Genomic DNA, 13,830 nt, shown 5'->3' with positions numbered 1-13,830 from the left:
TTTAAAAAATTTTGGTTGTGCATGTTCATCAATCTTGATGTTTGCCGTGATTCCTCTCAGTGTTCCCAATCCCAGCTGGAACACCTCTTTAGCCTCATCCAATATTCTGGACAATCGTTTAGGTTTGACAGCTGTTTCCCCGGAATCTACCGTTAGTGCTTTCAAGGAGTGCCAGTCCATATTCATTTTCCTAATCCACTCCCGTCCTAGTAGTGGTGGACCTCCTTCAGGTAGCACATATAAGTCCATTACTTGGCTTCCTTCGCCCTTGTGGACCACTTCTACCTCTATTTTTCCGATGGGGTACACTCTTTGCCCCGTGTACGTTTTCAATATAATCTCCGTATCCTGTAAGGGAATATGTTGGAATAACCTTCTGTAATCTTTCTTATTCATGACCGTCAATGCCGATCCAGTGTCCAATTCCATTTTTACTTGGACTCCTGCTACCTTAAGAGTGACCCAAATTGTCTGGAGGTCTGTATCCTTACCAACGTTGTGTATTCTTAAGCTATCCAGTTCATTACTGCTAGCGTCTGAATCTGACTTCTGTTCAGTCAAACTGTTTTTTGTCACCTTGTGTACCTTTGCATATTTTCCTTGCGGTGACTTTTTATTGCTGGTCTTCTTTCCTGACCGGCATACTTTAGCTATGTGGCCAAACCTGCCACACATTCTGCATTCTTGGTTTTTAAACCAACACTGGTTCTGATCATGCGTTGTCTTTCCACAATGATAACATTTGACAGAACTCAAACCCAATTTGTTTGTACCTAGTTCCGGTGGCCGTAGCTGCATTACTGCCGTGCCTCTCGCTGCGGCCTTGTGTGCTGCTGCCATAGTGACCGCCTTCTCGAGAGACAGCTCATTCTCCTCGAGCAGTCGCCTTTGTGTATCCTGTTTAAATAAACCACACACAAATCTATCTCGAAGTGCCTCTGTCAGTCCCGTTCCAAACTGACAATATTTTGCTAGCTTACGTAATTCCATCAAATATTCAGCATTGCTTTCATTTTGCAGCTGTCTTCTATCGTAAAATTTAAATCGTTCCGCTAGCATCAGCGGCGTGGGGCTAAGATGATTTTTCAGGACAGTAACAATCTGTTCGAACGTCTTATCCATCGGTTCATCTGGTGATAACAGGTGTTTCAATTGCCCGTATGTCTTCGCACCCATTAAGTTTAGTAATGTTAGTGCTTTATCTGTCTCAGGAATTTTATTTGCCTTACAATAGTTTTGTATGCGTTCTACATACATAGCCCAGTCTTCTATATCACTGTCGAAGGCATTAATGTTCCCATGTTTAGGCATCGTAGCAATTTATCGTATTTTTAATGTTATCTAAGATGGCGGCTTCCCGCTCTTGCCGTCATCCTCCGCCCACAAAATGGCAGTTTTCCCGCGCTTGGCGGTCTTCACCCGTCCCCCGACGCTGTCTCCGCTTCACCGCGGCTCTCGCGCCTTCAGTTTCCCCAGACGCTGCGCCTTTAGCCCGAATGCAGCCCTTATCTCCGGTCGCGATCGATGTCCCGCGCTGCGCCTCTCGCTCGAAAGCGGCCCGGCCCTTATCTCTGGTCGCGATCGACCTCACCGCCCTTATTCCTCCGTCTTCCCAGCCCCGTCTGTACAGCCAACGCGGTTGACTTTCTGTCGCGTTGCTGCCCGGCTTACCCACCACGAGGTAGTAGAAGAAGCTGACAGTCGCTGATGGAGGCTTCGAGGTCAGGATGTCTTCTGCACTCCGGTTGCTCGATGCCTGCCGCTCGACATGTCTTCCCATATGTGATGAGGGTGGAAACCTCTCTTCGACGTCCTGTCTGTGGACGAAGTCGCCGTGGAAATTACTGCAGCAGGGTAAGAATCAGACTCGTCGCCACTGTTAAGTCTGTGTGTTATAGTGAGAATTACTACACAGACCACAAAAGTAAATTCAACAGGTCTTTACTGGTTGGAGGTCGGACTATACTGAATACAATATTATTACACTGTGCTTATATACCGGTGTGGTCACCACCGGTATTACGTATACAGCAGCCAAAGAAAGTAGTACCTTTCTTAAGGTGGACCAGGCTTAAGTTCTCTTAAGGTGGAACAGGTTACATTCACCACACCAGGGGGAGGGATTCAAGTTCCTGGGACATTTGAAACGGTTCTGGGGGAGGTGGGACCAGTTCAAACCGGACGGTTTGCACCTGGGCAGGGCTGGAACCAATGTCCTAGGGGGAGTGTTTGCTAGTGCTGTGGGGGAGGGTTTAAACTAAAATGGCAGGGGGTTGGGAACCTGAGCAGGGATACAGAGGAAAGGGAAACAAGGATAAAAGCAAAAGGTAGGAAGGAGAAAAACAAAAGTGGCAGTCAGAGAAATCAACGGTTTAAATCAAACATGGCCACAGTAAATAATAATTCTAATAGGTCTAAGAGCGTTAAAAAAACAAGCCTGAAGTCTTTGTGTCTTAATGCGAGGAGCATTTGTAATAAGGTGGATGAATTGGCTGCGCAAATAGAAGTAAACAAATACGATTTGGTTGGGATTACGGAAACGTGGCTCAAGGAAGGCCAGGACTGGGAACTCAACATCCAGGGGTATTCGATATTCAGGAAAGATAGGCAAAAAGGAAAGGGAGGTGGGGTAGCATTACTGGTTAAAGAAGGGATTAACACAATTGTAATGAAGGATATTAGCTCTGATGAGGTGGAATCTGTATGGGTAGAATTGAGAAATACTAAAGGGAAAAAAACGTTAGTGGGAGTGGTTTATAGACCTCCAAACAGTAAGGCGGAGGTTGGGGATGGCATTAAAAGAGAAATTAAAGAAGCGTGCAATAAGGGCACAGCAGTCATCATGGGTGACTTTAATCTACATATAGATTGGGCCAACCAAATGAGTAACAATACTGTGGAGGCGGAATTCCTGGAGTGTTTACGGGATGGTTTCCTGGACCAATATGTCGAGGAACCAACCAGAGATCAGGCCATCTTAGACTGGGTATTATGTAACGAGAAAGGATTAATTAGCAATCTTGTTGTAAGAGGCCCCTTGGGTCGGAGCGATCATAATATGATCGAATTCTTCATTAAGATGGAGAATGAAGCAGTTGACTCGGAGACTAGGGTCCTCAATTTAAATAAAGGAAACTATGATGGTCTGAGGAGCGAGTTGGATAGGATTGATTGGGGAATGGCACTCAAAGGGTTGACGGTGAATAGGCAATGGCAAACATTCAAAGACCGAATGGATGAACTACAGAATTTGTTCATCCCAGTTTGGCATAAAAATAAAACAAAAACGGTGACCCAACCGTGGCTAACAAGGGAAATTAGGGATAGGATAAGTTCCAAGGAGAGGGCATATAAATTGGCCAGAAAAAGCAATAATCCTGAGGATTGGGTGCAGTTTAGGATTCAACAAAGGAGGACAAAGGGATTAATTAAGAAAGGGAAAATAGAATATGAGAGTAAGCTTGCAGAGAACATAAAAACTGACTATAAAAGCTTTTATAGATATGTGAAGAGAAAAAGATTGGTGAAGTCAAGCGTAGGTCCCTTGCAGTCAGAATCGGGGGAATTTATAATGGGGAACAAAGAAATGGCAGACCAACTAAATACATATTTTGGTTCTGTCTTCACAAAGGAGGACACAAATAACCTCCCAGAGATGCCGGGGAACATAGGGTCTGATGAAAGAGTGGAACTAAAAGAAATCAGTATTTGTAGGGAAATGGTGTTAGGAAAATTGATGGGACTGCAGGCCGATAAATCCCCAGGGCCTGATAATCTACATCCCAGGGTACTTAAGGAAGTGGCCCTAGAAATAGTAGACGCATTGCTGGTCATCTTCCAGAACTCGATAGACTCTGGAACGGTACCCATGGATTGGCGGGTAGCTAATGTTACCCCACTATTCAAAAAAGGTGGTAGAGAAAAGGCGGGGAATTATAGACCGGTAAGCTTGACATCAGTAGTGGGGAAAATGCTAGAGTCCATTATAAAAGGTGTAATAGCAGAGCACTTGGAAAGCAGTGACTGGATCGGACAAAGTCAACATGGATTTACAAAAGGTAAATCATGCTTGACTAATCTACTGGAATTTTTTGAGGATGTAACTGGTAAAATAGATAAGGGAGAACCAGTGGATGTGGTGTATTTGGACTTTCAGAAGGCTTTCGATAAGGTCCCGCATAAGAGATTAGTGTGCAAAATTAAGGCACATGGGATTGGGGGCAAGGTATTGACTTGGATAGAGAACTGGTTGGCGGACAGAAAGCAAAGAGTTGGAATAAACGGGTCGTTTTCCGAGTGGCAGGCAGTGACTAGTGGGGTACCGCAAGGATCGGTCCTAGGACCCCAGCTGTTCACAATATATATTAATGATCTGGACGAGGGAATTGGATGTAATATCTCCAAATTTGCAGACGACACAAAGCTGGGTGGGAGGATATGCTGTGAGGAGGATGTCGTGAAACTCCAGCACGATTTGGACAGGTTGGGTGATTGGGCAGAAACATGGCAAATGCACTATAATGTGGATAAATGTGAGGTTATCCACTTTGGTGGCAAAAACAGGAAGGCAGATTATTATTTGAATGGTAATAGATTGGGAGAAGGGGAAGTGCAAAGAGACCTGGGTGTTCTTGTACACCAGTCGCTGAAGGTAAGCATGCAGGTGCAGCAGGCGGTTAAGAAGGCAAATGGTATGTTGGCCTTCGTTGCAAGAGGGTTCGAGTACAAAAACAAGGATGTCTTGCTGCAGTTGTACAGGGCCTTGGTGAGACCACACCTTGAGTATTGTGTGCAGTTTTGGTCGCCTTACCTGAGGAAGGACGTTCTTGCCATGGAAGGAGTGCAGCGAAGATTCACCAGGCTGATACCTGGGATGGCAGGAATGACGTATGAGGAGAGATTGTGTCGATTGGGCTTATACTCACTGGAGTTTAGAAGATTGAGAGGGGATCTCATCGAAACCTATAAAATTCTGTCAGGCCTGGACAGACTAGATGCAGGAAGAATGTTTCTGATGGCCGGGGAGTCCAGAACCAGGGGTCATAGTCTAAGGATAAGGGGTAAGCCATTTAGGACTGAAATGAGGAGGAATTTCTTCACCCAGAGAGTGGTGAACCTGTGGAATTCTCTGCCACAGAGGGCGGTGGAGGCCAGTTCATTAAGTATATTCAAGAAAGAGTTGGATATATTTCTTAAGGCTAAAGGGATCAAGGGATATGGGGAGAAGGCAGGGACAGGGTACTGAATTTGGATGATCAGCCATGATCTCATTGAATGGCGGAGCAGGCTCGAAGGGCCGAATGGCCTACTCCTGCTCCTATCTTCTATGTTTCTATGATTTTCTGGGACACAGAATCAGCTCAGAAGGCACCATTCCGCTGGCTACGAAGGTGGAGGCAGTTACCTCGTTCCCGCGTCCTCAGACCGTCAGGGCTCTCCAAGAATTCCTGGGGATGGTCAATTTTTATCATTGTTTCGTCACCAAGGCGGCCCTGTTAATGCGACCTTTGTACGAGGCTCTAAGAGGTAAATCGGGTAATGACCCCATCAGCTGGGCACCCCAGATGGACCAGGAGTTCCTCAACACTAGGGACACTTTGGCTGATGCGACCATGGTCTTCTTCCAGGTGCAACCATCGCCCTTACCACAGATGCATCTGACTATGCCATCAGGGCAGTGCAGGAGCAATTGGTCAATGGCATGTGGCAACCACTGGCTTTCTTCAGCCGCCAATTGCGAAAAAATGAACGCAAATACATTACCTTTGATAGGGAGTTGTTGGCACTTTTCCTGGCCATCCGCCATTTTCGCTTCTTACTGGAAGGACGCCCATTCAGGGCTTTCGTAGACCACAAGCCACTTACGTTTGCCATGGCCAAGACAGCGGAACCATGGTCGGCTCGGCAACAACGTCATCTTACGTTCATATCAGAATTTACAACAGACATACAACATGTGTCTGGCAAGGACAACCTGGTGGTGGATTGTCTCTCCCGTGCCCCAGTCCACGCAGTCCACTTGGGAATCGACTATGTTGGTTTGGCAGAAGAACAGAAGGCAGACCCTGAAGTGCAGGCATACCGGACCACACCTTCCAGCTTACAAGTGGCTGATGTCAGTTTTCAGGCCGCAGGGACCACACTCCTTTGCGACATCTCGATGGGAGTCCCCCGACCAATTGTACCAGTCGAATGGCGCAGGAGAGTTTTCGACGCAATCCACGGTTTGTCGCACCCTGGTATGAGGGCTTCACAACGACTCATGTCAAAGAAGTTCGTCTGGAAAGGCATGCATCTCGACGTCCGTGACTGGACCAATACCTACGTGAGTTGCCAGAAGTCCAAAATCCAACGCCATGTTAAGGCCCCAGTGGCCACTTTTCCAGTTCCAGAGCGTCGATTCGACCATGTTCACATGGACCTGGTTGGCCCTCTCCCTTCTTCTTGTGGTTTCACTCATCTCCTCACCGTGGTAGACTGCACCACCCGGTGGCCAGAGGCAATTCCTTTGGTTGCCACTACAGCGGCGGACGTTTCCAGAGCCTTCATCTTGTCATGGGTGGCTCGGTTCGGGGTACCGGCCGACATCTCCTCCGACCGAGGACCTCAATTTACCTCAGAGCTTTGGAATGCCATGGCTCAGGGTTTGGGTACCAAGCTTCATCGCACCACCGCCTATCATCCACAGGCAAATGGTCTGTGCGAGAGATTTCACAGGTCCCTTAAAGCTGCACTGCGTGCTAGTCTTCGTGGGACTGGTTGGGTGGACAGGCTCCCTTGGGTGCTGCTGGGTCTTCGCACGGCTCCTAAGGACGACCTGCAATCTTCTTCAGCAGAACTGGTTTACGGCCAACCACTCAGAGTTCCTGGCAATTTTTTTCCGCCTCACACGGAGCCCTGGTCCGCAGCTCAGCAGCTCATCAGCCACCAAGAGGCGGCTAAGAATTTCATCCCAGTGCCTACGCCTCATCACGACCTGCAGCGCTCCCATGTCCCGGTGGAACTTAAGAGCGCTGAATACGTTTTCATTCGTCAAGATGCTCACAGAGACCCGCTCAAACTGCCTTACACTGGTCCGTTCCGCGTCATCTCGTCAGGTGACAAGTCTTTCACAGTCGACGTCAGCGGTAAGCCTGACCACATCTCCATCGACCGGTTAAAACCGGCTCATCTGGATCTGAGCGAGCCAGTTTTCACCGCTCAGCCGCCTCGTCGTGGCCGTCCACCGTCGACCGTCAGTCCAGTACAGCCACAGTCAGCCGCTGGGTCGCCCGTACCTGTCTCATCGGGTCAACCACAGCCAGCCACTTCTTCTCCTATGCCTGCGGCACCATCCCAACCATGGCCAACTGCCAGTTCATCTTCTAGCACTCTGTTCCAGTTGCCAGAGTATCGCAGTCGGTCGGACAGACTCGTCAGACCCCCTTCTCGTCTTACCTTTTCTGCTAAAGGCAATTCTGGGGGGCGCATGTGGCGGAGCCACCAGGGGATTCAGGACAATTGTATATAATTCCTTTAACAGCAATGTAGTGCAACCGGGGGCTGCACCTTTAATGTATCTGTTAACTGTACTATGGCTTCTTTCCTTTACTCCGCATGATGACATCATGCTGCCCATCACGTGATCCCCCAATGGCGGGAAGAATGTGATGACGTCATGACGTCAGTGCTCGGAACCTTCTAGCAGTTCTAGAGAGGCTTTCAACCAGACCAGACCTATTTGCATTGTATCCAGCAGTTTACTGTACAACTTCGTTTGTTCATTACATTTTATTGTTTTTGATTCTCTGCGTCGATCTCAATTCTTCAGCTAGGAACCTCCGTTCCTACAATGGTGGTATTTGTTACAGAAGCTACAGGAAAGTCGACAAAGGAACAGAATGAAAGAAAGTCCGTGCTGCTGGCCACCTCCCCCATCCGCGAGCAGTCCTCAAGCCAGCAGCCTATAGTTAGGCTTTTCCCAAACTATTTGAGACAAAGATGTTTACCTTCTTCAGGTGGCTTGAGCCCCTTTAAATATAGCTGGTCCTTCTTTTGGTGCTGCAGTGTGCTCCAATGCAGCACCACCATATCTTTCCTATTGCCAAAGCTGGGCTCCATCTGTGAACTGGAAATCCTGCTGAGAGCCCACATTGCATCGTTAATGTGGCCTGACCCAGGAAAATGGGTCAGAGTCATGGCACAGTCTGAGCAGCATACAGAAGTCCTGCACAAACCTACTTCCAGCAGCAAAATTGTCCCGGAAGAAAACTTTGCCCCAGCAAGAGACAAATAGAAGTTAGTTGGAAATTTTTCTTGAAGAAAGATTTCAGTGCAGATTTTTCTCTTTAGTGCTTGAGCAGAGCACATAATGGAAAATCAGATGGGGAGAATCGCACGGCCATAATGGAGCCTGTCAATATTATGTGGTAAGGGAACCAACACAGGGAAGTAACCTACTTGGCTTCATCTTTACCAATTTAATTATCACAGACATTTATGTCCACTATAGTATTGCTAAGAGCGACCACTGCAACAAGGACTTTGACACTACTTTGCTAAGTGGGCAAACTATGGACAGATCTAGCAGCCTAATACTGGGCATCCATGAGGCATTGTGAACCATCAACAGCAAAACCTTATGCTACCACAATCTGCAGACTCATAGTCCAACATGTCCCTCACTTTTCCATTACCGTCAAGTTTGAAGAACTCCAATTCCATGGGCGTGTAGAGTATATGCTCAGAGCAAAATCAAGCATACCTTAGATACGGATACCAATCTAGTGAAGCTACAACACAGAACTATCTGCATATTAAACACAGAATGGGAGCATGTTATACACAAAGCTAAGCAGTCCCAACCAACGGAACAGAACAAAGTGGTGATGAATGATGGTGAACAATGAGGCACTCTCTATGCTGAACCATGGCAGAGCCCAGCATGTGGGTGCAAGAGACAAGGCTGAAGTTTTTCTTGCAACCACATCATGTAACACCACCTTCACTTCAGCAGCCATAAAACAATGAGTGCTGGGCAGCTTTGTCACTTACCTGCAGACATTTGCCTACAACTTAGGTTTCCTTTCCCTTCATTTTTGCCTGTAACTACTTGGTCCCTAACCCTTCAGCCTTGGTAAAGGCACTGATGGGTTGCAATGCCTTTTGAGACTTAACAAAAGGTTTTCAAAATTTTTGTCACCCTACAGTGACATAACCATTGTCGCTTTCTTCACATGCTGCCTGTACCTATTCAAATCTGCTTGTAAAAGTAGGCTAATGAGGTGACCTCAGAGAATTGGGTGCAAGCAGCACACTTCCATTTGAGCCCATTTAAAAACTTCTATCCATATGGGTCTAGACTATACCAACATCAGAAAGACTATGATCTAATCTTTTAATTCACAGGAGCTGGGCATTTTGCCACATGACCAAAAATTAGATTTTTTTCCTCACTCTTCCACAAATTTCTGGAATTGTGAGTTGATAATGGGGCATCTGGAAGCTAGGTGAATGACAGGAATAAGAGTCTATCTCCTTAACTGGTGAAATTTAAGGATAGCAAAAGAAACAGGAGTGACAGAGAAGGAAATAGCGTGAAGTAGAGTCAAATTAGATACATAAAGAGAAATAAAGAGAGGGAAAGAAAGATTGGAATAAGAGAGAGAGATAAGAACATACGAACATAAGAACATAAGAAATAGATGCAGGAATAGGCCACTTGGCCCCTCGAGCCTGCTCCGCCATTCAATAATATCATGGCTGATCTTCTACCTCAACTCCACTTTCCTACATTATCCCCATATTCCTTGATTCCCTTAATATTCAAAATGTTATTGATCTCTGTCTTGAATATACTCAACGACTGAGCCTCCACAGCCCTCTGGGGTAGAGAATTCCAAAGATTCACCACCATCTGAGTGAAGAAATTCCTCCTTATCTCAGTCCTAAATGGCTGACCTCTTATTCTGAGACTGTGACCACTGGTTCTAGACTCCCCAGCCAGCGGAAACATCCTCCCTGCATCTACCCTGTCAAGCCCTGTAAGAATTTTGTATGTTTCAATGAGATCACCTCACATTTTTCTAAACTCTAGAGAATATAGGCCTAGTTCTCTCAATCCCCCCATCCCCCATCACAACTTACATTCCCATCTAGCTTTGTATCATCAGCAAACTTGGATATATTACATTTGGTCCCCTCATCCAAATCATTGATATAGATTGTGAATAGCTGAGGCCCAAGCACTGATCCTTGCGTTATCCCACAAGTTACAGCCAGCCAACCCAAAAATGACCCGTTTATTCCTACTCTCTGTTTTCTGTCCATCAACCAATCCTCAATCCATGCTAGTATATTACCCCCAATCTCATGAGCCCTAATTTTGTTTAATAACCTCTTGTGTTGCACCTTATTGAATGCCTTCTGAAAATCCAAATACACCACATCCACTGGCTCCCCCTTATCTATTCTGCTGGTTACAACCTCAAAAAACTCTAACAGATTCGTCAAACACGATTTCCCTTTCAGAAATCCATGTTGACTCTGCCCAATCCTATTATTATTTTCTGAGTGCCCTGTTACTAAGTCCTTAATAATAGATTCTAGCATTTTCCCTACTACTGATGTCAGGCTAACTGGTCTGTAGTTCCCCATTTTCTCTCTCCCTCCTTTCTTAAATAATGGGGTTACATTTGCTACCTTCCAGTCAGTGGGAACTGTTCTAGAATCTATGGAATTTTGGAAAATGACAACCAATGCATCCACTATCTCTATAGCCACCTCTTTTAAGACCCTAGGATGTAGGCCATCAGGTCCAGGAGATTTATCGGCTTTCGGTCCCGTTAATTTCTCCAGTACTATTTTTTTACTAATACTAATTTCTTTCAGTTCCTCATTCTCGCGAGACAGAAAGGATAATTAAGAAAAAAAAGATTTCAAATTTAAAAAACCTTTAGGAGCAATTTACTACCTGCAGAAATGAGACTCCACAGTTTGAATTGTTCCCTATTTGGGCCAGGGAGCTTGAGTGGCATTGCAGGAACATAAATATTGTCATTTAATGGTCCTTACATCTTTAAATAACAGCACTCATATTCTGTGGTGAGTTTAATTTGTATTTACTGTGTGAATGCAGCAATTTCTTGGCGCTCATGGGGAGATTGAGGGTGAGTCGCCACTTTTGTGAGGCTAATGGTGAAACGGCACAAATCGTCCTACAATTTGTGGTGATTCGCAACTCATGGGGTATCTCAAATTGTTTTTTTTTTAACACACTAATAACAACCTGCACATTTAACCTGCCATTATTTTCCCAACAAATTCTGGGCCAATGTCACTCTTCACTCAACACTCCAGCACATCAGTGTCTTTCTGAAAGTACGATGCCCAAAATTACACATGTGGTCTGACCAATGATCTATGTAGAATTGGAACCCCTTCTTTTGGATTATTGTCAAATATCATTAAAGTAGATTATAGTAATAACTGATTGAATGCTGCTACTTAGAGCTACAATTTAAAAAATGAAATGGGCAAATTTAAGTATTAAAACAATTAAGATTGTCAAAAAGTTTCACTTGTTGTGGAATCCAATATTTATATTACTTCAGCTTTCCTGTGTGAGATTAGAATGTCAGGCGCACACGGCATTATGCATTAGGGGATTTTTTTGTTGCCTTGTCCCAGTAGGAAACCTGTGTTACCCATGCACAACGTGGCCTAATAGTGCCAATTCCAATAGATAAAAAACCATCCAAATATTGCTTTTAAAGCTTACGTTCTTGAAAGGATGTGAAAAGCATCTGGAAGTGACTGCTCCGGCTGCCCTCATCAGCCCACATGCGAATGACGCCAAGCCCCGTGCGAAGCATCAAGTCATTGGCCACGGTGCTGCAGAACTTGGCTTTCAGACCCTCCACCGCGCTGCTTCCATCATAGATTGCCACAAAATTTCGCTTGCACTCATTTGAATTCGCCATCTCGTAGTCAAGAAATCTCAAGTAGATCTAATGGGAGAAAGAAAAATACTGATTCACATAAGCCTCCTAACTAAAATTCTTCAAAGTTAACCAAGGAGTGTGTGTTGGCCACTGATCAAACAGCTTTGATCTAATACTAAAGCAATACTGAAGCTTTACCAAACTGAGGAGATGCTGGATAACTGAAAGAATGGACCAAAGGCTAATTCCATCGGGCATTCACCCTGTTCTCATTTGCCAAAATACTACTTGCAGAGCTCATAATTCCTATTCTCTCTCATCTTAAAGGCATTTGTCCCATATTTACCAGTATTTAAATAAAATAAATTCAGTGGTTATATAGCTCTTCTATTGATTCCCCCCACTGTCTGTGGGTTAACTGAATCAGATAATGTCACAATGATATTGTCAAAATGCAGTAGAATCTGCTTAGTGCAATCACCCAAAGCAATTCCCAATCGGACCACACTAACCAGTTAATAAGACGAACTCAATTAATCGTTTTGTAGAAAAATTCAATCGCAGTTGTCTAATCTGAACCAATTAATGACTTAAAACACAGTCTCAAAGACTTCATCTGATAAAATGCAATCGTATACATTATCATTGCAACCACTATTAATCGATTGTTCCTCATTTCTATTTTTTAAATATTCTTAAATCTCTGCTTACATTCAAGCGTTGGGTAGCTCAGCTGCTTGAGTGTAATTTGTTGCTTTGAATCACCCAGCCTTTCATCCTTTGAGGCCCATAGAATGAATCTTACATCTCAGGATGTGGAGAGAAAACAGGAGATTGCAAACAGTAATACAAAATCAAAATACAGCAGATACTGGAAATCTGAAACAGAAACAGAAAATGCTGGAAATACTCAGCAGGCCAGGCAGCATCTGTGGAGACAGAAACAGAGTTAACGTTTCAGGTCGATGACAAAAAGTTAATTCTGTTTCTCTCTCCACAGATGCTGCCAGTGGCAAACAGTGCTTGCCACACTGTCACAGTAATTATATTGGCTGCTCAGCATTAAAAAAATATGGATCAGTATAGTACAGAATAGACATCAATGTCTTATGGGCATTTTCATTCTTTTGCTTAGATTCTCCACAAGCCACACACCATTTTCCAGTCAACCTGTGGAGAGATAGCCCGAATCCAGACTGTATTCAACACTGGGTACACCTGGCTAATGTCCCAGCAGAGCCTGGGGAATCAACAGCAACATTTATGGCACTAGTGCCCACACTACTTCATTGACAGTTCCTTTTCACTTCACTTACAACACTCATCGTTACAAACTTGTGGGGACCAGTGACACAAGTTGAAAGTTTCCTTTACTGGCTAACAAGATATTTGTAATAACAGGGTTTATATTAATGCGGTTCCATTTACTTAGATTATTTGGGGGGCACAATGACATGAGAAGAATATGAATATTTTATTTTGGGTCACTTAAGATGGGGAGAGGGTGCTAATTACATGGTCCAATTGGTCTGATTCATATAATAAAAAGGTGTCTCTTTTCAAAATATTGGGCCTGAATTTGTGATCAGAGGCTTCCCGCAGGCGGATGCCTCCGATCATCAAATTTTCTACGCTTTTACCTGGTGGTCTGGGAAATACGGAGGCTTGCAACCGCTGGGCCTCTCCTGATAGAAATGCATAGAGGCCCTCGTATCCCAGGGACGCATGTGGTTCGCAAGCGCCCCTGGGATCACATGGGCCAGCCCAACCAATGAAAGAAGGGAATCCCCATTCATACTTTGACAGTTCTGTACATACGGAGCTGTCAAAAGTATAAATGGCAATGACTTAAAAAATACACAAACACATGAAATTAATTAAAAAAAAATTAAATATATAAAATTAATTA

At 44.8% G+C, this 13,830-nt stretch overlaps 1 protein-coding gene across 2 annotated transcripts in view; it reads right to left on the bottom strand.

Moving 5' to 3' along the window:
- Window positions 1–13,830, bottom strand: part of neto1l (neuropilin (NRP) and tolloid (TLL)-like 1, like) — a 437,965-nt gene that overhangs the window by 102,878 nt on the left and 321,257 nt on the right. For both annotated transcript variants that reach the window (XM_085993433.1, XM_085993432.1), the window contains exon 7: window positions 11,759–11,987. In XM_085993433.1, coding sequence (XP_085849559.1) covers window positions 11,759–11,987 — 229 coding nt within the window. The remainder of the gene's footprint in view (window positions 1–11,758; window positions 11,988–13,830) is intronic.

Source organism: Somniosus microcephalus, chromosome 7 (genome assembly GCF_052327205.1).
Source record: "Somniosus microcephalus isolate GS21.2 chromosome 7, FLI_Smic_1.0, whole genome shotgun sequence".
In the NCBI taxonomy this organism is placed as follows: Eukaryota; Metazoa; Chordata; class Chondrichthyes; order Squaliformes; family Somniosidae; genus Somniosus; species Somniosus microcephalus.
This window is presented reverse-complemented; position numbering and strand designations above follow the sequence as displayed.